At 40.8% G+C, this 27,642-nt stretch overlaps 1 protein-coding gene across 1 annotated transcript in view; it reads left to right on the forward strand.

Annotated features, from left to right (window-relative positions):
- Nucleotides 1-27,642, forward strand: part of PRKN (parkin RBR E3 ubiquitin protein ligase) — a gene marked incomplete at both ends in the record, with an annotated part of 739,613 nt that overhangs the window by 604,307 nt on the left and 107,664 nt on the right. The window contains 2 exon segments of the mRNA XM_080615879.1: nt 750-811; nt 20,817-20,966. Of these exon segments, the coding sequence (XP_080472005.1) occupies nt 750-811; nt 20,817-20,966 (212 nt within the window).

Here is a 27,642-nt window from a genome sequence, read left to right on the forward strand (position 1 = left end):
ATGAGTCTAGTAGTGTACAAAAGTGAGTAGCCGCCTTGGATTTCATCACCAGGAGGGTAATCACAGTCTGAACACGCCAGTAAAGTGCACAGCATCTAGCAAGACATATTCTTTCTTACTGACTGGTAGAGATGCAAGACTGTAGTAATTAAACCTTAATCTCATTGCAAAATTCTGGCAAATCACTCCCCTGCCTGCATAGTTGGTTTGTATATGACACCTGTGGGTAACAACAACATGCTTGTGAAATGGGTTGTATTTGTGACAGCCAAAATTAAAGTGATCTTTGGAGCCTATGAAATCCTTCAGGGAATCAAGGAAAGCCTGTATGATGCTTAGAAATGAGTCCAGACCTGATGTGTGAATCAGAATTCAGCTTTGGGCAGCTCCAAGGTTTTGATGTGTGATCCTTTTTTAACGCTTTTTGGCTTACACTAAGGGGCTGGCAGTATCTGGCAGACAGTGCTGCCCTTTTCATCTTGCTTTTGTTTGTAGTTCTTTGGGGAAAGGGCTAAAATATTTTGAATATAACCTTTCTAAGCGTTCTTGGTAGCATGCTCAGAAATGTAGAAGTATTATTTGATAGATGGTTTTCAGCATTCTGGTGCCCACAGAACCATGGCTAATCTTTCTAATCTTCTTTATCTAAGGTAATCTGTATATTCTGTCCTCTCTGAATTTATGTATCTTATGCTGAAACTGCACTGACAGGAAGCTCTAAAATGCATATTTTTGTTTCTTTCCAACAGCTGGCTGTCCAGACTCCCTGATTAAAGAGCTTCATCACTTCAGGATTCTGGGAGAAGAACAGGTGAGTTAGCAGCATCTCAGCAGCTCAAAGGCAGCGTCTTAACGTCATGAAAGACAGATGCTAATGAGACAGTTTCATCTCTCTCCAGGGAGGCAGAGTGTATCTCATGACCCCCAGTGACCTGAAATGTGGGGAAAAAAACACACAGGAGATATATGTGAGATTTTCTTTTCATTCTATCCATCAGCCTTGACAGGTTATTAATTGGTACATCTGCTATCTGCCACAGCTTTTCAGCTTTCAACTACAGCAGTAAACAGACTTTCTAAAACAGGAGACAGGCAAACAATCCAACTAAAGGATTGATACTTACAGCTATTCATTATATACTTTTTGTTGTCTTTTTTCTCTTTTAGAAGTGTCTCATTCATAATTGTTGCTGTGCTCTGCACTCAGAAAACTATTTCTGTAGATGGATTTTAGGAAAGCATTAGCCAAGTTTGCTTTACAATACTCACAAGATAGTCAGAATTATTATTTTATCAATAATGAATTCACCATACAGATATACTGAGTAGTGGCCTTATATTTTGAGAGATAGGTTGAATTTTCAGATGTTGAATGCTTCTGAAATTCAAGTTGTCTTTGTCTCTGAAGTATCTCTCCTAATGTACTGGTTATAAAGCCAAACTGAGTTGCAAGTACTAGGGCCTGAAAGCTTGGCATTAACATGTTGTACATGAGAATATGTTCATTTCTTAATGAACCTGGCACTAAGGGTCTTGGACAAGATTTTGTGAGGGCTGTGACAGAGGCAGGAGCAGCTCCTGAAATGTTAATTCAAAGACTGTTTCTTAGTTTTTAGATCAGATTCTGTTGTCAAGAACACCCTGTTGCTTTTCTTTTCCTTCACTCTCCTTTTTTTGTTTTATCACGGCTGAGGCTGCTGGTACATTTTCTAGACTTCCAGTTTTCCCCCACCAGCCCCCACTTCAGTTGTTACAGAAAGTCAAAAGCCAAATTCCTCAGGGACTCAGCTTTTACTCAGCAAGGAGACAGCATGATGGCAAGTGTGGGAGGGTTTGTCTGACAGGAATGGAAAAAGACAGAAAACAGACTAGGACAAAGGAGATACTGGAAGCAGGAATCTGGTGAGATTGAGGATTTAGGAAGAGGCAATAAAAGAAATTATGACCAGGGCTGATGGGGCCAGTAGACCAATTAGAGCCAGCTGACAAATGGAGGGCTGGGTGGGGGGGAAGCTGCTTCCCGCAGTCTGAGGGGGATGAAGAAAGACTACAGGGCCTTGGGGCGGATGGTGAAAGAGTCTGGGGCTCAAGTGATCTTCTCCTCAGTTCTTCCATCTTCCGGTGATGATGTGGGATTGAATGGGAAAATTCAGTCCATAAACAATTGGCTACGAGACTGGTGCTTTAGGCAGGGCTTTGGGTTCTTTGATAACAGCTGGTTTTATAAGGCTCCAGTCCGGATGATGGCACGTGGGAAAGGTTTAACTCACAGAGGCAAAAGGATGCTGGGGCATGAATTAGCAGGGCTCATTTGGAGAGCTTTAAACTAGATTCGAAGGGGGATGGGGTTGTAACTGGGCTTGCCCCAGTGGGGCAGCACTCTAGAATTGATGAAGACTGGGAGGCCTCCTATAATCCTAGGGTGAAATTGGTGAGCTCAGCTCCCTCCTTGAAATGCCTATACACCAATGCGTGCAGCATGGGAAATAAGCAGGAGGAGTTGGAGACCTGTGTTAAGTCAGGAGATTATGATCTGGTGGCAATTACAGAGACGTGGTGGGACAGCTCACATGACTGGAATATACTCGTGGAGGCCTATGTCCTTTTCAGGAAGGACAGGCCAGCCAGGCGGGGTGGTGGGGTTGCTCTTTATGTGCGAGAGCAGCTGCAATGTAGTGAGCTCTGTCCAGGGACAGGGGACGAGCGAGTTGAGAGTCTGTGGGTGAGAATTAAGGGGCAGGCTGGCAGGGGTAATACTGTTGTAGGTGTCTGTTACAGGCCACCAGATCAGGGTGAGGAAGTTGACGAGGCCTTCTACAGGCAGCTGAGAGCGGCCTCACAGTCACAGGCCATGGTTGTCGTGGGGGATTTTAATTTCCCTGATGTTTGCTGGAAGGACTACTCAGCAACCCAGCCACAGTCCAGGAGGTTCCTCCAGTGTATGGATGATAACTTCCTCATCCAAATGGTGGATCAGCCAACCAGGAAAGGAGTGCTGCTGGATCTCATCCTCACTAACAAGGAGGGTCTGGTCGAAGCAGTAAAGGTTGAGGGCTGCCTTGGTTGCAGCGACCACGAGATGGTGGAATTCAGGATCTTGTGTGGTAGGATCAGTACAATAGCAAGTAGAATTGCAACCCTGGACTTTAGCAGGGCAAACTTTGGCCTTTTCAAGCAATTGCTAGGGGAAGTCCCATGGGCAAGGCTGCTTGAAGGTAAAGGGGCCCAAGATAGTTGGTTGACATTCAAGAATTGCTTATTCCGAGCTCAAGAGCAGAGCATCCCAACACGTAGGAAGTCAAGGAAGAGGGCCAGGAGACCTGCGTGGCTAAATAAGGAACTGCTGGGTATGCTCAAGTGGAAGAGGAGAGTTTATAGGTCATGGAAGGAGGGGCTGGCCACTTGGGAGGAATATAAGGCTGCTGCTAGAGGATGTAGGAAGGCAGCTAGGATGGCTAAGGCCTCCTTAGAATTAAATCTGGCCAGAGGGGTCAAGGACAACAGAAAGAGCTTTTTCAAATGCATAGCTGATAAAACTAACACCAGAGGCAAGGTTGGCCCACTGGTGAATGGGATGGATGCCCTGGTGACAGAAGATACTGAGATGGCAGAGTTATTGAATGCCTTCTTTGTCTCAGTCTACTCTGCCGGAGGCAGTCCTGAAGAGCCCTGTACTCCTGAGACCTCAGATGAAGTCAGGTCACTGGAGCAGTTTGCCTTAGTCGATGAGGAATGGGTTACGGACCAGTTGATCAATCTGGACATCCATAAATCCATGGGTCCCGATGGGATGCGCCCGCGGGTGCTGAGGGAACTGGCGGAAGTCATTGCTAGACCACTCTCCATCATCTTTACCAAGTCTTGGGAAACGGGAGAGGTGCCTGAGGACTGGAGGAAAGCAAATGTCACTCCAGTCTTCAAAAAAGGCAAGAAGGAGGACCCGGGTAACTATAGACCTGTCAGCCTCACCTCCATCCCTGGGAAAGTGATGGAACACCTTATCCTTGATGCCATCTTAAGGCATGTCAAGGATAAGAGGGTTATGAGAGGCAGTCAACATGGCTTTACCAAGGGGAAGTCATGCTTGACCAACCTCATAGCCTTTTATGAGGAAATAACACGGTGGATGGATGATGGCAGAGCGGTGGATGTGGTCTACCTTGACTTCAGCAAAGCATTTGACACAGTCTCCCACAGCATCCTCATAGCTAAATTGAGGAAGTGTGGTCTGGATGATCAGGTAGTGAGATGGACTGCAAACTGGCTGAAGGACAGAAGCCAGAGAGTTGTAGTCTATGGGGCGGAGTCTAGTTGGAGGCCTGTATCTAGTGGAGTGCCTCAAGGGTCAGTACTGGGACCAGTATTATTTAATATATTCATCAATGATTTAGATGAGGGAATTGAGTGTACTGTCAGCAAGTTTGCTGATGACACTAAGCTGGGAGGAGTGGCTGACACGCCAGAAGGCTGTGCTGCCATCCAGCGGGACCTGGACAGGCTGGAGAGTTGGGCAGGGAGAAACTTGATGAAATATAACAAGGGAAAGTGTAGAGTCCTGCATCTGGGCAGGAACAACCCTAGGTTCCAATATAGGCTGGGGAACGATGTGTTAGAGAGTAGTATAGGGGAGAGGGACCTGGGGGTCCTAGTGGATGGCAGGATGACCATGAGCCAACACTATGCCTTTGTGACCAAGAAGGCCAATGGCATCCTGGGGTGTATTAGAAGGGCGGTGGTCAGTAGGTCGAGAGAGGTCCTCCTTCCCCTCTACTCGGCCCTGGTGAGACCGCATCTGGAATATTGTGTCCAGTTCTGGGCCCCTCAGTTCAAGAAGGACAGGGACCTGCTGGAGAGAGTCCAGCGCAGGGCAACTAAGATGATTAAGGGAGTGGAGCATCTCCCTTATGAGGAAAGGCTGAGGGAGCTGGGTCTCTATAGTTTGGAGAAGAGGAGACTGAGGGGTGACCTTATTAGTGTATATAAATATATAAAGGGGGAGTGTCATGAGGATGGAGCCAGGCTCTTCTCAGTGGCAAACAATGATAGGACAAGGGGTAATGGGTATAAACTGGAACACAAGAGGTTCCACTTAAACTTGAGAAGAAACTTCTTCTCAGTGAGAGTGACAGAACACTGGAACAGGCTGCCCAGGGAGGTTGTGGAGTCTCCTTCTCTGGAGACATTCAAAACCCGCCTGGACACATTCCTGTGTGACCTTATCTAGGTGTTCCTGCTCTGGCAGGGGGATTGGACTAGATGATCTTTTGAGGTCCCTTCCAATCTCTAACATACTGTGATACTGTGATACTGTGGATGAAGCCTGGGGACACTGGAGACATGGGGCTGCCTGGTGAAAAAAGGGTAGGAGGAGAAAGCAGACCAGAAACTGGGATGAAGGGCTGAAAGAGAATGGCGAATTATGCAAACTTGCTAAAGAGACTGGTAAATAAAGGAAGATCTGTACTTAATGAGCTGCATGAAGAAGTGAAGCTATGCAGAGTAGGAGGAGTAGGACAAAGGGAGAGACTTGAAGGGAAAGTAAGGAACAGCTAAACCAAGAGACTGAGTATGAGTGGAATGGCTGAAACAGGCAGAATCTGATAGCTCAGAGGAGCTCTGAGGATGGGGTTGTAGACCTCAGACTTGCTAATGACCACTGACAGAACAGTATAATTTAATTGATGGACTTTTTTTTTCTGTTTGCTTTTTAGAAAAGAAACTGATAGACATAAAAAATAAGGCTAAAAGAGTTAAGAGTGCAAATGAAGAATTCAGACATTGGGAAATGTCAGATTTAAGGTTGTTTATTTAATCTTAATGCTTTCTTTGCACTAAGAGAGCATTAAATTATATGGTTACACAAACTTCAGAAGTGGGATGATGTAAGCCACGAAGAACCACAGGAGAAAAGATAATTAATTTCTGTCCAATAATAAGAGAAGTCTTGAAGTTAGTAGAGGAATGTGATAAGGAAAGCCTCGCTAATAAAATAAATACAGTATTTTTGCCACTTGGAACATTTTTGGTATTCTTTCAGACTTTCATGATGAAATTACTCCACTTTTTATGGAATACACCTAAAGAGATGAAAAATATTTGTCATCATGGAATAGGATCATAAAACTGTGCAGATGGAAAGTTGTTTGCAGAATGGGTCTGACCTGTAAACAGTCGCCTTTCTCAGAAACTGGCTACACTAACACGCTGTTTGCATACAGTGATTATCATTAGTGTCTTTGCAAGTAGTGAACATTGCCATGATGCTTTAATTATTCTATAAGCCCATACAAGTATAAAGAATACTACAATTATATTCTCTCCCTATGAAAACATTGTTATCTTGAGTCCATTGATGACCACATCTTGCTTGAAGTTAGCACACACTTTGAGAGGCAGAAGTTGGTGCAAAACCTAGGTAAAAAAAAAATAAAATTCAAATACATCAAAATGAAGAAAGAAAGGAATTTCAGGTAAAGTCTTTATTCATATGGCTACTTTTTTCTTTTATTTAGTTACATATTTGCTTTTTAAAAAGATATAAAGTGTTTTCTGTTATCATGCATACTAGATGAAAAAAAAATCATATCACTTTTATTCAGACTGCTTACAGTTTTGGTATTATCAACCAACATATATAACTTCCACCCCAAGCAACAGTCAAAGAATAATAGGGTCATATACTGCTTCATGTCCAATCTTGATTTATTTTTAAAATGCTTATGTGTTTAAGGCCAGATTATAAAAGCAAAATGGACTATTCCGATAATCTGCTCTGATCTCCTTTAGAATGCACATTACATTACTTTCTTGGATTAATTCTTGTTTAAACTGGAATATATTGCCTAGGAAAACATAAATTCTTTGTTTACAAGTCGCTGAAGACTTTAGATCCTATTATACCTCTCCATAGTGAAAGATGAAAAATTCCCAGCCTCTTTTCTTTCCACCACCCTACCAGTATGCTTCCTATATTGCATATCTCCTGTTCCTCAGTGTTCAGATACTTTACATTTCCAATGCCCTTTGTTCTGTCACGAGGCAGTAGGTGATCATCATAATAAAAAATTATTTCAGTCTATGAATGCAACTCAGGAAAAGCCACCATAGCCCTGAAACAGAACTAAAATAATTGTTTATACAGTAAAATGAGGCTGTTTGTCAGCTGACTTTCAGCTAAATCTGTTTCAGACAGAATAAAGGAACCTTTGAAGTTTGAAGTGGGCATTCCCACTGGAAGTTCTGGATTCTGGTTAAACCAGTGGCTGTCACAGAAGAAATATAATATCCCTTCTAAAGATTTGTATTTATTCATCTAAGTGGTGCCTTAGTGCTTTTGGGCATGGATGGACACAGCTCAAATTCAGCTCACAATCCATCACACTGCTTCCCAACCAAAAATCCTGCTCTGTAATGATGGGTAATAGTTTTTTTCCTAGAAAAATAACTTTACATGTGACTGGGCTGAAAAGTTGTTTGCTTAAACAGCTCTGAAAAACAGTTCAGATATCTCTATAGCATGAACTTAACCATCCAAGATACATGTTCATTACTTCCTCTTACCAAATTGTTGCAAGCTTTATAATGTTCTATGTTCTCTATGATGTTCTATGTTCTTAGTTTTCTTCTGAATCATTGATAAAAACTTTAGGTGGGATAAAGCCAAGAATCAATACTTTCAGGAGGACCTTTTTGGGAACACACCTGCTTAATACTGATTGCCCATTTACAATTATATTTTAAACATGCCAGATAGATAAGTTTTCAATCTCTTAATACATGGCATGATAATTTGGTACCATTCTAGATATTTAATCAAAATGCCAGGCGGCATCATGACCAATGCCTTAGAGAGGTCTGCTTCATCTATTTTTTAACCATCATTCTTTACCTATCAACCAAATTCGAGTCAAATTACTCAAATAAGTCAAGCAACTTTTTCTAATACAACGTCCTGGTCACTACCATTTCTTCATCAAGTGTTTTCATCGAGTCTAAGTTTCATTGAATATAAGTTTCCTGCAAACACTTACAAAATATAATTTTTATTGATGTCATTAAAAGAGAAAGGTATTGAGCAGCTTTCAGGATCAAACCACTCAAAACCTTCTTTCTGCCCGACAAATAAAATTTTTTTCTATGTAAATGTAAGCACTGAAAGAAAAACAATGCTAAGAAAAAAAAGGCTTTATGTTTAGCTTGAAGCTTGAAGAGTTGCTAATTAATTTAGTATTTCCTAAAAGGAGTTCTATAATAATCATAGAATCATAGAATAGTTAGGGTTGGAAAGGACCTCAAGATCATCTAGTTCCAACCCCCCCTGCCATGCGCAGGGACACCTCACATTAAACCATGCCACCCAAGGCTCTGTCCAACCTGGCCTTGAACACTGCCAGGGATGGAGCATTCACGACTTCCCTGGGCAAACCATCCCAGTGCCTCACCACCCTTACAGTAAAGAATTTCTTCCTTACATCCAATCTAAACTTCCTCTGTTTAAGTTTTAATCTGTTACCCCTTGTCCTACCACTACAGTCCCTAATGAAGAGTCCCTCCCTAGCATCCTTAAAGGCCCCCTTCAGATACTGGAAGGCTGCTAAGAGGTCTCCACGCAGCCTTCTCTTCTCCAGGCTGAAGAGCCCCAACTTTCTCTGCCTATCTTCATACGGGAGGTGCTCCAGTCCCCTGATCATCCTCATGGCCCTCCTCTGGACCTGTTCCAACAGTTCCATGTCCTTTTTATGTTGAGGACACCAGAACTGCACACAATACTCCAAGTGAGGTCTCACGAGAGCAGAGTAGAGGGGCAGGATCACTTCCTTCGACCTGCTGGTCACACTCCTTTTGATGCAGCCCAGGATATGGTTGGCTTTGTGGGCTGCGAGCGCACACTGCCGGCTCATGTTCATTTTTTCATCGACCAACACCCCCAAGTCCTTCTCACAACACTTCTGAGCTTGTAGCAGGTGATCCTTGAATATCAACCAACAGTCTTGGGCCCCCCGCCTTCTAGGGCTATATCCCATGGAACTTTACTAAGCAGGTTCCTGAAGAGGCCAAAGTCTGCTCTCTTGAAATCCAGGGCAGTGAGCTTGCTGCACGCTCTTCTCACTGTCCTGAGGATCTCAAATTCAACCATCTCATGATTGCTGCATCCAAGGCTGCCCTGGAGCATCACATTTCCAACCAGCCCTTCCCTGTTGGTGAGCCTGAGGTCAAGCATGGCACCTGTACTTGTTGGCTCCTCTATTACTTGCAGAACGAAGTTGTTTTCCACACAATTGAGGAACCTCCTGGATTGCTTGTGCCGGGCCGTACTGTCCCTCCAACAGATATCAGGGTGGTTGAAGTCCCCCATGAGAACATGGGCCTGAGAGCGTGAGGCTGTTCCTATTTGTCTATAGAGAGCTTCATCCACAGAGTCCCCCTGATCAGGTGGTCTGTAACAGATCCCCACAGTAATGTCTCCCATCGCTGTTCTCCCTTTAACCCTGACCCACAAACTCTCTGTTGACTTGTCCTGGGTTCAGCAGCAGCATTCACTTTTTCTCCTTCTTAGTAGCTGGTGCAGCGCTGTGGTTTTGACTTTCGGCCTGGGAATAATACTGATAAAGCTGATGGTTTTGGTTGCTGGTCAGAATGTTTACCCTGACCAAGGACTTTGTGAGTCTCCTGCTCTGCCAGGGAGGAGGGGAAGCCGGGAGGAAGCAGGGACAGGGCACCTGACCCAAACTAGCCAAAGAGGTATTCCATACCACAACATGTCATGCCCAGGATGTAACTGAGAGTGACCCAGAAGGGCTAGTTTGCTGCTGGTGGGGGGCAAGGTATCAATTGGTGAGGTGTTGTATTCTCTTCCCTTGTTATTTCCTTTATCATTATTATTTGGTGATAGCAGCAGTGATTTGTGTTATACCTTAGTTACTAAACTGTTCTTATCTCAACCCGTGGGAGTTGTATTCTTTTGATTTTCCTCTCCGTCCCTCCAGGAGCGGGGGGAAGAAAGGGTGGGGGGGGAAAGTAGACTGTGTGGTTCTAATTTATGGCCTGGGCTTAAACCACGACATGACTGTTCACCTGTCCCCAGAGTTCTGTACTCTCCAGCCTATCCCTAACATAAATAGCAACTACCCCTCCCTGCCTGCTGATCTTGTCTTTTCCAAAGAGCCTGTAACCTTCCATTCCAACACTCCAGTCATAGGAGCCATCCCACCATGTTTCTGTGATGCCTATTATATCATACCCCCATAGACATTCACACATCTCTAATTCCTCTTGTTTGTTCCCCATACTATGGGCATTTGTATAGAGGCATCTGAGCCGAACTCCAAATGAAGCAGGCTCATTGGCTGGAGCAGCTGGAATATCTCTACATTGCTCTGAGCATTTATTATAGGTGTTGGAAGCTGACTGGGTGTGCTGGGATGGAACGATGCCCCCCTTCCCCAGCACATCTAGTTTAAGGCATCCTTGACCAGCCTGGCAAGCCTCCTGGCAAAACCTCTCTTCCCCTTCGTTGTCAGAGCAGCTCCACCAGCCCCCAGTAGACCTGGCCTACTAACTTGGGTCCTGTGTTCAAGACACCCAAACCCCTGACTATGGCACCACCCTTTTAACCATTTATTAACCTGGCCAATCCTCCTAGCCTTTTCAAGGTCCTCCCCTTTATCCTGGAGAATTGACGAAAAGACAATCTGAGCTCCAGAGCCCCTACCTACCTCTCCCAGGGCTCTGTAGTCCTTCTTTATGTTCTCCAGGCTACTGCTGTCTGTATCACTAGCACCCACATGGATCACTAGAAGTGGGTAATAGTCCATGGGACTTACTAGAGCAGGTAGCCTCTCTGCAACATCCCTGATCTGTGCCCCTGGTAGGCAACACACCTCCCTTGAGACTGGATCAGGCCGACAGATGGGTGCCTCTGTGCCTTTCAGGGTCTCCTACCACTATGACCTGCCGCTTTTTCCTGGTAGCACCAGTAATGATCTTCTTTACCAGTGCATCAGCTGGTTGTTTATGGTGTGAGTGTGTTTCCTCATTAGCCCCCTGCAGAACAGCAAAGCGGTTCTGGGTGGGAACAGCAGATTTAGGAGAAGCTCTTTGCTTTTAATTGTCCTCTTCCTCCTTTTTTTGCTGGTGGGTTTGTTGGTGGTTTTTTTTTTGTTACTATTTCCCAGCTTCCTGAGTTAATGGCCTCCTTCTTTCTACATGAGCTACAGTGGATGCTTGAGGCCCCTGCACAGTTTGGGCCTGGAGGAGGCAGTCCTGCTTCCTCTCAGCTTCCCTGACATCTTGCAGCCTATTGACAGCATCCCACAGCTCAGACCCTGCTGCAGGAGGACCTCTGCCAGGGAGCACTGAGTGCAGCCCTGCCATTGTGCACCCTCGCCTCACGAGACCAGTGCAGGCACTCTCTACACTCCGAGCTCTGCACTGCAGCCTCCCCTCTCATCGGCTCTGTCTGGGTGCCTACGCTGGCCACTGCCGGGGCAGCCAGAGCAGAGCTCCCAGACTGGGCCCTGATCATACGACGGGTGCTCACCATCCCGCTCACCTGCCCGCGCAAACTGCAGCGTGAACTTCCTCGACCCCCCCATTCGCTGTGCTCCCTGGAGCAGGTTTTTAACCAGTCAGGACTAGTGCCGTCCCTCCTGGCTCCGCCCCCTGTGAGTCAGCTGCTCGCGTCAGCTGAGCTGCCGGCTCTTGGGCAAGTCATGTGGAGGACTTGAGGCTCCGTCAGTGGCTGTTGCCGATCTGCGTTGAGGCTCCTGGATGCTGAGCTTCCCCCTGCTTGGTTGTTGAAGACGTCCTCTCTCAAGCTACTCACCTCAGCAATTGACCACAGTTGTCAAAAAAAATTGACACAGTTGTCCAAATAGTCAAACTTTTTGGCAGTTTGCTGGACATGTAAGCCCCTTGTGTCTTCTGTTTCCTCAGGAATGTACATTATTGGAAGTTCATTCCAGCTGGAAACCCTGTCTTTTAAGGTTTAGTTGGTGGTAACAAGAGGGTTTTTAGAGATGGAATTGTTTTTAGACTTTATGGAAAGAGGTAGTTATAGTCTGCATGGTGAAATAGAAGGGTATAAGCTTCCCTAGTATATGATATGCATTGTGAATACCCAATTTACCACATGAAACCAGTTTCCAGAGTAGTTGCTATAATACGCAACACAAATACATTTATCAATAGATTGCTACCCCACTTGGTTCTTGATGCTTTGAGAAAGTGCCATAGAGTCTGACCTAGAAAACTCTTCAAAAGCAGTTTTGACAGGTTTGGTTTGGACATCCTTTTCACAGACATTCCCAGTCCACAAAGGTCTGTACAAGGCAAAGAGAGTCTCCTGGGCATGCAGCCCCAGGAAGGATAAACCTGAAGCTTTCTAATTGTCCTTAGCTTTGTTGATCTCTTCTTGCAATTTGATCTCACTGTTCATAATCCATCATTTCCACTAGCATAATAATGAATGCAGTTCAACCTGCTGGCTAACTGCTTCACTTCATAGGTTCCTGAGATACACTCAAGATTGGGATAAAAGGTTTATTAACTGGGGAGCCATTGAAAAATAGTGCAATATAAGAAACTTAGTTTCCTGCAGTAGCCATTTGCCCTTCCAGGCTGGCTGGCTGCAAGTAAATGCAAATGGTTCTACAAGTGTTGATAGTATAACCTGCTTACAAAAAATATGTTCAAGATGCACTAGATATGGGCTCTGGCCAAATACAGTGGAAGGCAAGTCAGTCAACAAGCCAGTGCCAGAAACAGCAGAGAAAACACTTTAATGCTACAGTATACCAATATAGTAAGATGACGTGCAGTGAACTGTTATGGAGTCTCCCTAATGACTCTCTGAGAAATTTCACTCTTCTCCCCAAAGTGATAAAAAAATCTTGTTTAATTGTTTAAATGGAATATTGTGAATCATGAATAAAATAGCAGATACATCTGAAGGCTGGAAGGGAAAACAACGCAATAGCAAGCAATCTGCTGCTATACCTGAGTGCCCCCAACAGGTCACAGCGCAGATGAAGCAGATGACATGCTAGTGGCAGGAAAAGCAGCTGCTGAGTAATGTATAGCTGTGCTTTCTGCTATATCTTCTGCTGTGACAACTTTGCAGAATGTATTGGCCAGTTTCTTGATATTTTGACAGGGGAATGATCAGTTTTAACAGATCTGTTCTATCAGCTGCTACTGCAACTCATATTATTGCTCACTTTTTCTTTAGAAATGTTGTGGGTGTTTGTATCCCTGGAATCTGAGCAAACCCGAGTGGGGGCACTCCTTTTTATTTTTTCACATTTCCTTGCCAGCTGGGGAAAACTTATGCAAAGGAATACTCTGATTTGAAAACCTGCAGATGCACATCCTGATGCTGTTTAAAGGTGTGTGAGCTTTGCTATGAGCTGTAGCGTCAGGAAATGTGGAAGTCTAGTATTAAGATATCACAGTGTGGACAGAAATCATTTAACATTAATTGAGGTTCTGAAGGAATTACGTGTGTGGCAAGTGCATTTCAAGTATATGCTACAGAGTATTAATTTAAAATCAGTCTTAAACTAATTGCTATGTATTAACCCATTCCGGCAAAAGTAATGTCATGTGACAATTCTAATTAATCAGCTGAGTTCAGTGCAGGAACCTGTCAGATATGATCAGCAAAGTGCTTCTGAAATGTTTATGGGTCAAGAATTTTTGGTAACTACACTTGGAAAAAGTCACCTATCAATAATTCACACTTGGGGGGGGGGGAAATCCCTGCATAATTTTTCCACTTTGTAATTACTAAACCAAACCTATTTTGTTACCATTCTCAAATCTCTTTCTTTACACCTCTATACCCTCCCACCCAGTCCCCTGGCTTCACCTGCTACTTAATGTGAGTGATGCCTACATGTATCTCCTTTTTTTCCACTTTTTCTATCTAACACCTGAATTCTGTCTATCTCATTTGTCTCAGCTTTTGGATTTGTCATCACCAATCCATCGCTTGCTCTCTAAAGTTGAACTTTGATCCTTTTTACACCACCTTTTTTTTTTTTTATAGCTGGAATTACACAACAAAATTTATCGTCTTGCATTTTCATATGACTAGTGATGTGCCTGTTTGTACAGACTTTGATCTGCTTCCATGGGATATAGAATCATAGAATAGTTAGGGTTGGAAAGGACCTCAAGATCATCTAGTTCCAACTCCCCTGCCATGCGCAGGAACACCTCACATGAACCATGTCACCCAAGGATCTGTCCAACCTGGCCTTGAACACTGCCAGGGATGGAGCATTCACAACCTCCCTCGGCAACCCATTGCAGTGCCTCACCACCCTCACAGTAAAGAATTTCTTCCTTATATCCAATCTAAACTTCCTCTGTGTAAGTTTTAACCCGTCACCCGTTGTCCTGTCACTAGCGTCCCTGATGAATAGTCCATCCCCTGCATCCTTGTAGGCCCCCTTCAGATACTGGAAGGCTGCTATGAGGTCTCCACGCAGCCTTCTCTTCTCCAGGCTGAACAGCCCCAACTTTCTCAGCCTATCTTCATATGGGAGGTGCTCCAGTCCCCTGATCATCCTTGTGGCCCTCCTCTGGACTTGTTCCAACAGTTCCATGTCCTTTTTATTGATCTATTGTGTCCTTTCTATGAATCTATTTATTCCTGTGACCTGAGAAGTGGAATTCCTGGGATCCAGTATCTACTTGACTGAATCTCAGTCACACAATTTGCAACAATATCAACAGAAAAGATTTCCTTGCATCAGTTAGAGCCATGGTGGTTGCTACTTGTAGGGGAGAAAGGAATATGGATTTGAGCTCCACAAGGCAGGGAAGGAACTGAATGTTTATCTCCAGCATTCAGTCTGTCCAGTCTGATCCCCCAAATACTAGCTGAAAGATCTCAAACTTCCAATGGTTTGGAAATATAGTGCCAAGCCTCACACTGTGTTTAGTCCACTTTCTTCATTGCATCATATTCCCTCTCATATATTCAGTTTGATCTCCAATTCAACCTGCTTCAGTGTCCTCTCTTCTCAGTATTCTTTATTTTCTATTTTCATATTCCTCACCTTTTGCTTTCTTTCATATCATTCTGCAAACTGCAGTCTTTCCTTCCTTTACTCCTCTCTATTCCAGTTTAATTTCATCCATGAATTGTGCTGCATTGATCCAGTCAGGGGTTTCTTATCTAAATATTTTCTTGAGACTGCTTCACCCAGTTTTCCATGGCTCTCCAAAGTCAGGCAAACTCCAGCCTTCTAGAAGGTGGTTGTCTTTCTGGTCTCCTTTGTGGAGCTTCTGCAGGAACAACAAAGAACTGATGCTCTCAACTTCCTATCCTACTGCTAGCTAGCAGAGGAGCCTAGTAACTCAGGAAAAATTAAATAAGGGTGCCTCATGGAGACCCATGTCAGTCCACATCTTTATCTTTTAGATGACATATTTGTAAGTATTTTTACTAGTTGTCCTGGTTTGTACCAGGTTGTATCTTCTTCTGATTCTCCTCCCCATCCCACCCAGGAGAGCGGGGTGCAGGGAGTGAGCAAGCAGCTGTATGGTACTTGCCAGCTGGGGTGAAACCATGACACTAGTCCAATAAGTACTAAGGGGTTTATACTTTAAGTTGCCTAAATACATTTCAGAACTAATTCTAAGGGGTTCTGTGTGTGTATAATACATATAAATAAAGTGCTTAGTCTACATTATGGAGTAATAGCCTCCACAATCTAATTTTGAAACACACAGATGGTTATTTGATGTATAAGAGCAGTACAAACAATCTGACACCAGAAAGTAGATTTTCTTTCATTTGAGACCATTACATGCGGTTGAAAGAAACAAGTAATTGAATTACCTTTCAAAGATTAGAAATTTTGGCTGTACATCTACTACTAAGCTTTTGTCTAAAGTTCCCTGCAAGGCTACTACTGAGCAGATGCCTTTAGGTGTGAGTCAAAAAAAAAAAAGAAAATAAAACTGTGCCCAAAGTGTAAAAGCAAAAACAAAATAGCACAAGGCGTATGTGCTATGGCAGCGAAGGTTGGAATACATGATCTTTTAAGGTCCCTTCCAACCCAAACTGTTCTATGATTCTAGGATATTAAAGCATATTGAAATTAAATAATATGGTAAGGAATCACTGTGTTCTCAAAGAGCATTTTGCAAGTTTTGTGCATCCAGGTGCATATCCATTTTGCTTAGTATCTGAATCTCAATGTAATTGAAAAGACAGCGTTCCATAGTTAAACCTGGTTTATTCCTTTGTCAGCCCAATTATTTCCTTTATACTACCCTTGATTTACAACATCAAGTGATTGAATTTCCACTGGTTGAAAACCAAGTAGGTGCCATTCTAAGACTCAAGAAAAACCATCCCCATCTGGAAAATAGGGAACAGGGAATAAATGATTACAGTTATATAGCCTCCATATCTGTGTCATACTGTAATTTATAATCACTTATAAAAATACTTTCTAAAGGCCCTGACAAGTCTTTATGAGCAGATTGTGCAAAAGAGCTTCAGGATATGGTTGAAATACCGTAAGTAGAGCTGTGAATTTTTTCCACTTAGAATTTTATTCTATGAAAAGTATAGCTTTGGGTTGACCGGGACAGTTCACAAATTGAGGGGAAAGTTCACAAGATTAAAAAAAAATCAGAATGTTTTATGTCTATCTTGTTCATATGCCTTTAACTGTCTCAGCCCTGGTGATTCGGGGTAAATCGTATTTTTTAGGTCTTTTTTTTCCCCAAAAAATAAGCATTGAAATATATGGTTCTATGGTGAATCCAACAACTACTTATCTACCTGTATTTCTGAGGTCCTTATTGCAGTAGCATATAAATTGCTGACATGCTTTGCTCAAAAGCTACTTTCTAGTAGCAGTAGACGGCTGGTGATATCTGCGTAATTTTGTGAGCCTCATTGCCATAGTATTTGATGTTCTCATGACTATTAATGGCTTTTGCCTCTTAACGCTACAGTGAAATCAGCAAGTATCATTCTTCCTCTTTACAAGTGGGCAACTGATGAGAAGCGTAGATTAAGTGCCTTATGTGAGTACCACAGGAAGACTGTGCTGCTGCCAGGAATGAAATCAGGTGCTATGAATACCAGTTCAGTCAACTTCCCCGTATATTAAACTTTCTAAGAAGTTTTTCCTAAAAATAATTGGAGATATTTTAGCTTCTTGTAGAATGCAGAACCATTTTACACTGTGATGATGATGATGAGTGTATTTCTAAATAAGAGGCACATTGATGGTAATTGGCTAATAAATACTGTGAAATATTTTGAATGTACAGAAGACTTCATAGAATCCTCTTTAATGACAGCTCTTCATGTGTGAGATATCTAGCCTAAGTTAGTTTTCTCAGCTTCAACTACAGCACTTCCACAAGGAGATTCATCCTACCTGTCTTAGACATCACATGTAAGCAATGATAAATTCACTATTCCCTTCTTGGGATCTTGTTTCTTCTCATTCAGTGTATTTGGAGCCTATACGACTTATTTAGGTTAGATGTTTAAGTTTTGAAGAGCTAAAATGGTGTGAAGTGGTTCACAGTCCAAGCTACTTAGGTACTTAAACCTTGTTTTCAAAAATAGTTTAGGCCAGGTGATTTAGGATGAGGATTACTGGAACTGAAACAGCTGTTGTGGGAGTCACATAATTTCAGGTGTCAATATCTAAAAAATTGTCTGATCTCTCTTTATTGTTAATAGAACAGGGCACTCCCATGCTCAGTTCTCACATACAAATCTAAAAGATAAAGATTAATTGCATCCTATCTCTCCTGTTGATTATAAAAGGAGTCCAAGCAACCAGCACAACTATAGGCATCGTCACCACAGAAATCCAAACTAAATGGATTGATGGTGGTTGTCTGCTGAGTATCCTTAAATATCTCATCCAGGCATGTGATCAAAAACACATCATGGGCTCCAAAGATGTTTAAGGGCTTTTGAACATTGACTTGCTATAAGCATGTTGATTGCATCAGTCTTGTGTGATATGTATAGATGTGATATATAGGAAAATAATGCCTCTAATAGAGATAATCTGTGACTATATGCAAATAGCTATTTAATAATTAATTAATAAGTGATTTGGTCCTTTACAAGCCTTTTATAAATGCACCGTTAATGTAAAGTGAGTAATTTTGTTTCAGGCCACTGAATAAAGAATATAAATCCATATATGTTATGTATGACTGTGTTACGGCAGCAAATGTATATGCATTCTGGTACTACATGATTTAGTTGGTTGCTGGGTTTTAAGTAAGCTAGTGTATAGGCACAAGGAAAAAGAAATTGGAAAATGACACCTTATAAATATATCTGTACTTTGAAGGTAGACAACAGGTTGGTAACTAGATGACAAAATGTGCAAACGCATTCAGTAGGATTTTTCCTGTGTTGAAATGGGATCATTTTAGGGGGATTTTATAGTGTGAAAAACACTGATGACAGTGCTCCACTGATTTGGTATAAGTCCTGTGCTGAAGCAGTATAAAATGTCAAATTTTTGAACAGAATATAATGGCTTTGTCCAGTTTGCCAGTAGATAGACTGGATATTTCCTTTCTGTAACTTTCTTTAACAAGACAGATTGATTCCAAGCTTATCTATCTTACATTTTTGTGTATTAAAACAACAAAAAGGAGACAAGATGGGAGGAATCTTTCCGTGTCCTTTTTTGCTGTGTTAATGAATGGAAAGCATATCCTTTTTTTTCTACTGAGAGTTTATAATGGAAATGCTGACAGAATCTCAGCTACAGTGTCACTGGTGTTTGCTGCCATAATGAGAAGCTGCTAACAATCCCACATCCAGCACAATGTTCCCTCTTAACAGAGTAAGACAGTCACCATCCTCACCTTCAGGTCCAGTGTCTGCCCTGAAGAAAAATTAGGTCAGCAGGGAATTTTGCAGCTGTGGTTACCCATATTTCTGTTCAAGGCGAGCAGAACAACTCAGAGCACTCAGCATGTATTTAGTGCAAGGATTACAAACTTTGCTGAAAATTGATAGAGTCCAACATTAAATATTTATGCCATTGCTCTATGTTCGAGCATAACCATAACATAGAAAGACACCAGTTGACTTGTTGAGGCCCCGTATTCAAGGAGATTTTGCAGACATTTATCCTACATTTCTCAAAATACTGTTATTTTCCACATCTGAGATCCTTAAGTCAGGATTTCTGTCTGTTGTTCACACACTGAGTGATATATTGAAGGCTTTCTCTCCTTTTAAATTTTGTCCTCCTTTTTTTTGGATTTTTTGTAAATTGACAAAGGCAGATACCTTCAGTTTGTTAATTATTTCTTCCTGTGATCAAACACTTTTGTGTCTCTATATTGTAATGGTTTAAGATGTCATATACTATTTTTAAAAAGACAGTGTAACAAGACATGTTATGGCAATATTTGCAGAAAAATCTCAAATGTACCCAGAAAACACGCAGTGGAGCCCTTGTGTTGTAATTTAAAATGCTTCTTTGTATGCTTTGTGTATGAGGTTTTTGGTCCTAATGTTTGGTCCTTGAGTTTTCCTTGTGGGATTTCTTTGGGGAAGGTTGCAGATTGAAGAAAGAATTTTTTTTTTGTTATCACCCCAAAAAGGAATAAGATTTTCATGAGCAGTTATGGGATAAAAGTTTATGAAGCACTGAATACTGCTGTGAGTGCTGTAACATAAAGCTCCATTTCGTTCCTTTAGCACACCGTGAAGTCATTCCACTCGCGGAGAAAATTCATGCTACTTCCTTCCTCTTTGGCCTTTGGATTTTCCTGTTTTCTTTGGGGCTGTTAGAACCAAATGCTTTCATTTATTTCACTCTACAGTAGGCTAGATTTATAGGCAAATCTGAAGCCTGGTTTACAATAGTTATATAGCCACTAGTGTGGAGCTGCACAAACACAGAACCCTAGAGTGGATGTGATTTGCATGTACACAGCATGATTTGTACTTGCTCAGCTTATCTCCAGCTGAAAGCAGGGCAAGTTAGACCAAGGAAAATTATTGCAATGGCATCAGTCGTTTCAGAGTGGGCATTTTTGTCAGTGAGGATACACTGAGCATGTTATTTAATATTGCTCTGTATCAGTGTCTCCATCATTAAAATAGAGGCATTTCCGTAGCCTTTTAGGCTATCAGGATGGAACTAGATGAAAACTGCAGAAACAGAAAATTTCCTGGGCGACCCTGGAAAAAACCTACACCTAACATTGAATTAAATGTGTGTCAGAGAATTGTTTTGCCGATCAGTTTCATGAAATTTATTTTGAAAATAAAATTGGCTGCACAATTTTTACTACCGTTTAGCTCTAAATCATTATGTGATACTTCTAGCTATCCTTGATAGCTAGATCCTTGAGGGGTTTTGTGAATTTCTTTTCAATCTGTATTCAGCATTTATCAGTATCTGCTGTTGGATTACATTTATGATGCTTACAGTATTTTTTTTTTATAACAATACAAAAGGTCTTGAGGTTACTTACAGAAACAGTCTACTATTTTCTTGATTTTAATATCCTCCACAATTTTCTGGTGATGCAAATGATAGCTGTGAGTCACAAAAAGGATGTGTATGATGTGAGTTGTTTCAGAGTGACACCCCATTTAATGACACTGCGAAATTTTCACTTTCTACAAATAACCTGAACTCAGCATGTAAGACATAGAGTCACAGAATGTATGGTTAACATTAGGACGCTTGACTTGGTTATGTGGGATAGATTCAAGCTCAAAGGTTGGGAGGGGGGGTTATATTTGTGTGCTGTTGGAAGTTTAACACCAGTGTGTTGTATTGTAGTACAACCGCTACCAGCGCTATGGGGCCGAGGAATGCGTGCTGCAGATGGGAGGAGTGCTGTGTCCAACTCCTGGCTGTGGAGCGGGTTTGCTTCCTGAACCAGGAGTGAAGAAAATTGTATGTGAACCAGGCAATGGAATAGGCTGTGGGGTAAGAACATAAATTTTTCTACTTGTGTGTGGGAAACAATGGATATTGTACTATATTAGAATAAGTGGGGAAATTTTTTTTTCAGTTTTCCATCTGTGACTGAATTGTCCTTCACACCAGAGTGGGATACTGTAGCTCAGTAAATTATTTAAATGTAGCACCATGGCCTAGGAACAATGACTTCATTGCATAGACTATGTCCCTTCCAGAATTCTTTGCTTTATGTGGTTTAAGAAGTTGCTGAATAGTTATAGTAAGAAATTGAACTGTGCAAATGACAATCTAAATGTGCTTTGACCTTCTTCTTGCACTCAGCAAAAATGAATGGGATCTTGAACAAATCATTATTCTATAAACACCAACTTTCTTTATAAGTAAGACATTGCTTATACATGTTAAGCTACACAATGAAAAGAAATATAGAAATATTTTTGTTTGCTCATAAAATTATTTTTAAGAAGGGGGAATGCACAAATAATGGTGGATTTCTGGAAAACAAAACCCCATGACACATGAAAATGTTTTTGCTAGGTGTTCAGATCATATTTTTTTGATCAGTGATTTTTTGGCAGTAGAAAAAACAGGTACTTTACAATAATCAAGCTTTGAGGGAAATAGAAATACATAGAGAGAAATCTCTAAATAAAAGATGGAACTAACTGATGTTTGTACTAAGTGACTGCATGCAGGCTATGAGAAAAGAGAAAATACCTATATTTATAAAATATTATCATGCCCTTGCTGTTGTCCTTCTTGTGGAAAATGCACTTTTTATTGCAGTTTTGGTGTTTCCCAAACTGATACCATGGAAGAATAATAGTTTGCTGAACTAGGAAGTTGCAGTAGCTTGTCTTCTATGAGTAGGTTAGCATCTGTCGGCCTTGGTCAAACTTCCTATCTGTCCATGCAGTGGTGCATGTAAAACAGAGTACTCCCCAGACTCACTGAGCAGACATAGGTCTATAAAATAAAGCAGAAGGTGGGAAAGTAATAAGAAACAAAACTTAAGTAAACAGGAAATTCTGGATTAATTATTAGGATTTGGTTAAAAAAGATAAAATCACAAATGATTCTTACTCTGCTCTCTGCTTTCAAGTGATGAAAATCAAACTGTTTTGCAGCTTCATTCATCATCATTCTGAATCTGCAAATGCCCTATAAATAAAGTGTGCATAGCATAGAGGATTGATGTATTGCCTGGTTTAGCGAACTCTTCTGTTTCCTTTTATGGACTGTGTGCTGTGCTGGTTAGTGACAAAATCTGCAGCCATGAGTATAACCTCACCCTTTGTTTTGAATTAGATGACATCTTGAACATTAGGGGTACAATTCACTAATGCTGAAATTAGAAGCAAGAGGCTGTTCTACAAGCCAAATTTTGGTAACATTAAGGCCCTTCCTCAGAATCTGTAATGGAACAGAGTGAAAATACGTGTCTTTAAATCTTTCTTTGCACCTTGACAAATGATAACCTCAAGGAAGATTTGTCGCAGATGATGGTAAGGGTCTAAACACTGAAGTCAGCTGCCAGAGACAAAGCTGACTGCAGGTAAGGATCCCCCTGCAAGGACACCAAGACAGTTATGAAAACTGTTTATTTCTACTTCATTTTCTGAAGTCATTTTGAGTGTTTTCTATTCAGAAAGTTAAACTATGGTGAGTTTTCTCCCAGACCTGGCCTTTTTTAATGTGAACTCTTTATGGAATCCAAGAACATCCACTTCAGAGCTCTGGGCTTCCTCATGAGTGTACACAATGATTTATAAGCTCAAAGAAAGCCCAAGATGAAGAATGTTCCTTTTGTCCATCCCAGTTAAGGCTGTGAAAGATGCCTTGAAATGCTTACATGTACAGCTTAGGTTTCTTGTTGAAGCTAGTAAGCAAAGAAATAAGGATGGTAATGTGAACCAGGAGGTTCTCTGTGAATATCGATGTCATAGTTTAAGCTATACTTAAGATATGTAGAGTCTTTTTTGGGGTATTTGAACCTCTATCTTTGGGTAAAGTTCAGAGTTGATAACATATTGGTGGCAAAAGAACTTATATCTAACATCAGTGGTCTGTTATTCACCCAAAAGCCCTTGTAGAGAAATAGTTGTCTACTGCACAAAACAAACCAATTGTTTGGGTCTGAATTGCAGTATAAGGGTAGCTAACAACTGTTAAATAGATGGGGATTTTAATTAACTGATGAGATGGATCAAGAGGGATAAGAGGGATAGGTTTTCAAGAGAAAGTAGAGAAGTAAATTAAAAGGATTTTCAGCAGCCATTTTCAAAAAGGAGAGGCAGAAAAAATGAAATAGAGAACAAGCTGGACACTGGGGTATGAAGCAAAATAGATATTCCATTATTCAGAGAAAAAAACTGCGAGGCAGTCCCAAACATGTAATGACTCCAACATGAAAGAGCATTGAAATATGAACAGGTAACTGAGCCAGGCTAGGATATTGGCATTTTGACTTCCTCAGTTTCTTTCTCTGGTATTTGAAATGAGGAACTAGAATCTGTTTTTGCAAAGTTATGGCTATTCATGTCAAAGTTAAATGTGAGTCTTCGAGAGAGGGCTTGTAATTTGCCACAGGGGCCTTTGGGAAAGTTAAAGATGGTGGATTTTGCTTTGTCTCAGGAAATTTGGAAACAGAAATATATGGGGCCCCGAAACAGCCTGGTAAGACAACTGTACCAAAAAAGCGAGGAGAGAGGTTTAAATTTAGGCATCCCCATATGTAACCTCTGCACTCAGGCACTGCTATCTATTCAGGCTTTCAGGCGAAGAAGTAGAACAAAAGAGATCTATTTTGACTTGAAAAGTAGCATGCAAATATGTTTTTAATGATTATGAATAGTTCTCACCAAAGATACTCTGTACCACTGACTGCCCTCACTCATGCCTAATCTTTCATATTTTTTATCATTAGCCATAAGCATATTAATTGATTTACCAAGATACTACTAATATACACTGTTGTTCGACCTTAATTGCTATGCATCAGACCTACATTACTAACCTCTGTTGCTGAGATATAAAATTTTGACATATTTAATATGAGAAAGCAGCAACAAAACCTAGAAGACAGTACATATTGTACCAGCTGGCCTGTGTGCAGGAAGAGCTGTGGTAATCGAAGTATACAAAGGCTCTATGAATAAAACATTTTTGTCTTGTTTTATATTATATTGGCATATTATTTCCTACGTATTAAAGAAAATAATTTGGGGTTAAAAGTAGGTTAGAATGGAGCTTGAAAATGGACTGTGCTACTTTTGTTTGTTTCTACACATGCAGCTCATCTGTCTTGCAAAACATCCCCTGTCAATGTCTTTCAGTGAGATAGCTGACTAATGAGGGACTTGCATCCCAGCCCTTTTTCCACAATAGTGTAAACATTTTCCAGCATGCCGTATCAGTTGACATATCCTCTGGTATGAGGTGAGATGGGAGATTGAGGATAGTGGAAATAGAGCCTCTGACAGTCTTTTCCTCTTGAGTTTACTCATTCCTATCATAGTCTGAATAAGCAAGAAGAATATATTTGCAGAGATTCTCTGTTGTTTGAAAATCCCTTGCTAGGAGACTTCACTCTTGAAGGTTCATGGAAGTCCTGAGACCATTCTAAACTATCCCAGGGTCTGGGTGGCAATTTAAATGGTCTTAGAAACAAGCTGTCACGAGTGATGTTTTTGTGGTCCTTCCTTCTATCTCCTAATGTAAAACTCCAGTCTGCAAGTGTATACTCAACCTTAGTGTAATAAATGTGCAATGATAAAGGAAGTTTTATAACCTTGCAAAAGGAGCACCAAACTTGGGGTTATTTCACCTCTTTTACACTATTTTTACTGTTCTGTAAGCATAATGACATTGAAGAACAGCAAGATTTCACTAAGGGTTTGTTCCCTTCTCAGACAAGTGAAATTTTAACGTTGCAGACTGCAAGAAATCCCCAGAAATAATGGATATAAATACCTTGTGTTCCTTATAAATAGAATTTCTAGATCATTGTATTACACAGAACAAAATCCCTAAGGCAATTTCACTCTTTCCAGCAATTTTTCCCCATTGATTTCTTCTTGCATTCTTCTTCCATGGCTAAGGAAGCATATGTCAAAAGCAATTGCAACATATTCGTAGAATTAATAATTGTCTGCCTTTTCAGAAAGCTTAATAGAATAGAGGACACTCTAAAATAGTTACATGAGAAGTGCAATATGCCATACATATTCCTGCTCTTTGCAAAGCTATTTTTTTGCAGTCCATTATCTCCTGTTCATGCATTTCCTAGCATGCATGTTTCATGATCAGTGATGTCTTTGTTAAGCACAGTAATATGCATATAGGCAAACTCTGACTAATTGGGAAAAATGTTTGGAGAAAACAAATCTAAGTTATGAAAATTCCAAGCAACAAGTTCTATTCACTTAATTTTGATAGTACAAATCACGATTTTATGAGTTGGGTGTGTTCTTCTAAACTTCTGGAGTGGGGTTGTTTATTTTAGGGTTTTATATCTCAATGGGAGTGCTATGTGAGTGTAGCTATTACCTGCACCGCCCCCCCCCCCCCCCCCCCCCCCGGAATCTGAACTAGCTTGCAATTACTTTTTCAGAACTATTTTGTATATATTAAAGTGTGTGAGAGTTTGTAAGTGTACCACAGTCTAGAAGTGAAAAGCAGTTTTCACATCTGGCAGTTTAAAGTAAATCTTTTGGTGTTAAGTTCAGCTCTAATGTAATGTATTGTCATGATCAGCATGTACTTTCTTTGTGCACTTTCTATCCATCTTGTGCCTGGTTTTGGCACATTATTCCTTATATGTTGCCTGATCAAAAGTTCTAAAGTCTGACTAACCTAAAAGACTTTATTTTCAAGCAGAGATGTAAGTATAAATGTTTGGTTGAAGACATGTGCTTTGCTCCTCCGTTAGCAGTGCCAGGAAAATCTTGAATGTATGTAAACAAAAAGTAGTCACCTTTGAAAATATTTCAACATATAAAGATAGTCAAGATGAGTAATGGTAATTCAATACGATCTTTGAAGATGATTGCACTGAAAAAAATCTTTTTAATTTTATAATGAGATGAATAAAAGGTCATGGGTGAAGAAGGGCTGTATGCACAATGATTTGAATTTTTGTCTCAGTTTTAAGACTGGAATGAATGTTGAAACACGAGCAGAAATAAGAGGCTGCAATGTTTTGAAAAACATGGAATAATTCAGAAAATAAAAGACCTTAAAAAATTACCTTTGTGCCATTTGCAAAACATTAAAATGGGAATAGGAGATTGCTGCTATCTGGTACACGTTGTAAAATTGAAGGGTTACTCTTTGTTATTACATTTCTGGTATCTGTCCTTGTTCCGTATGTCAACAAAGTTTTGCTTTTAAAAAAATTCACCAAAAAGGTGTTACCATGGATAAAGTAATAGCTGAAGATATTGCTGAGATTAAGAAACCAACTCGCAGTGGGAGTGTCTCATAATAATTTGTAAGGAGTTTTTTCAAGGGGAATGAAAATGAGACAGACATTTGCTATTATTGCTAAATACTGAGTTGCTAGCATTGTTCCACAAGCTCTAAGCTGTAATCATGTATTGCTTTCTTCTGTTGAGTGGGCTCTCTAGCCTTTAGAAAGTGGAATTCCATCTTGTTGACACATTATGCTTCAGTAGCTAAGGAAGTTGTTTCATTGCTAAAATATGACAGGCTTTCTCAGGCTGACCAAAATTCTTTTTGGATTTGCAGCTTTTTTCTGGTTTATGTGGTTTAAAATGAACTGTAAAACCATGGAGCTTTTTAAGATGCAGTAGACGATGTTTTAATAAAACATTTAACCTATAATAGCACTGTATAATTAACAACCTCTGTATTATTGTCAAGGTGCATTATTTCTGTTGCCCATGTCTTGCCATGCTGCATTTCATTGATCTAGTGGCTGATATGAAACTCAACTGTCAGCAGTGAGTTGATAAAGCTAATCTAGGGAATGTTGCCATTATTAATAACATGGATCACATTAGTTCATAAGACTTGCAAAAGCAAAACAAATACTTTTTATATGCAGACCAAATCAATTTACTGCCTGCATTCAATAGGTAGAATAACTGCCTTTTCCTTTACATCCCAAATCACGGAGAACTAGCTACTAAAATAATGTTAGAAAACAACACGTGAGACTTTTCAGCTCTAAATGAGCTAGAATTGAAATGTCATTAGTTTTGTCTGCTAGATGTCCAGAATATTATGGAATGTCCCATTTTATGTGAGCAAATTCTGTATCCCTTAGCTTATGTAGGGTATAGCTTTTCCTTAACTTTTGCATCATGCAGTCATCTGGAACATGGCTGTTGTACATACACATTGCAAATTTTATACTGAAAGTGTGTTATCTTCAGTTTTTTGGCTTGATTTATTATTCTGTGGCTTACCTAGTAGTTCACCATTTAAAATCTGTCATATGTGTTCTGAGAAAAAAGGAGCAAGGAGGTAGGTAAAAGATATAGTTAACCAATAAAGGGATGGAGGCTGCTGGTCTCTGTAAGATAGCATGAGGACATAGATAGTAGAATAATACTCTTATTTGAGCCAGGGAAGTTGTATTAGAGAAAACCAGGATAAAATCAAGTTCCTGCTTGTGAAGATAGTCAAAGCTGGACATGTGGACCTAGGAACTAGCGAA

Source organism: Psittacula echo (assembly GCF_963264785.1).
Source record: "Psittacula echo genome assembly, chromosome: 4".
NCBI classification, from domain to species: Eukaryota; Metazoa; Chordata; class Aves; order Psittaciformes; family Psittacidae; genus Psittacula; species Psittacula echo.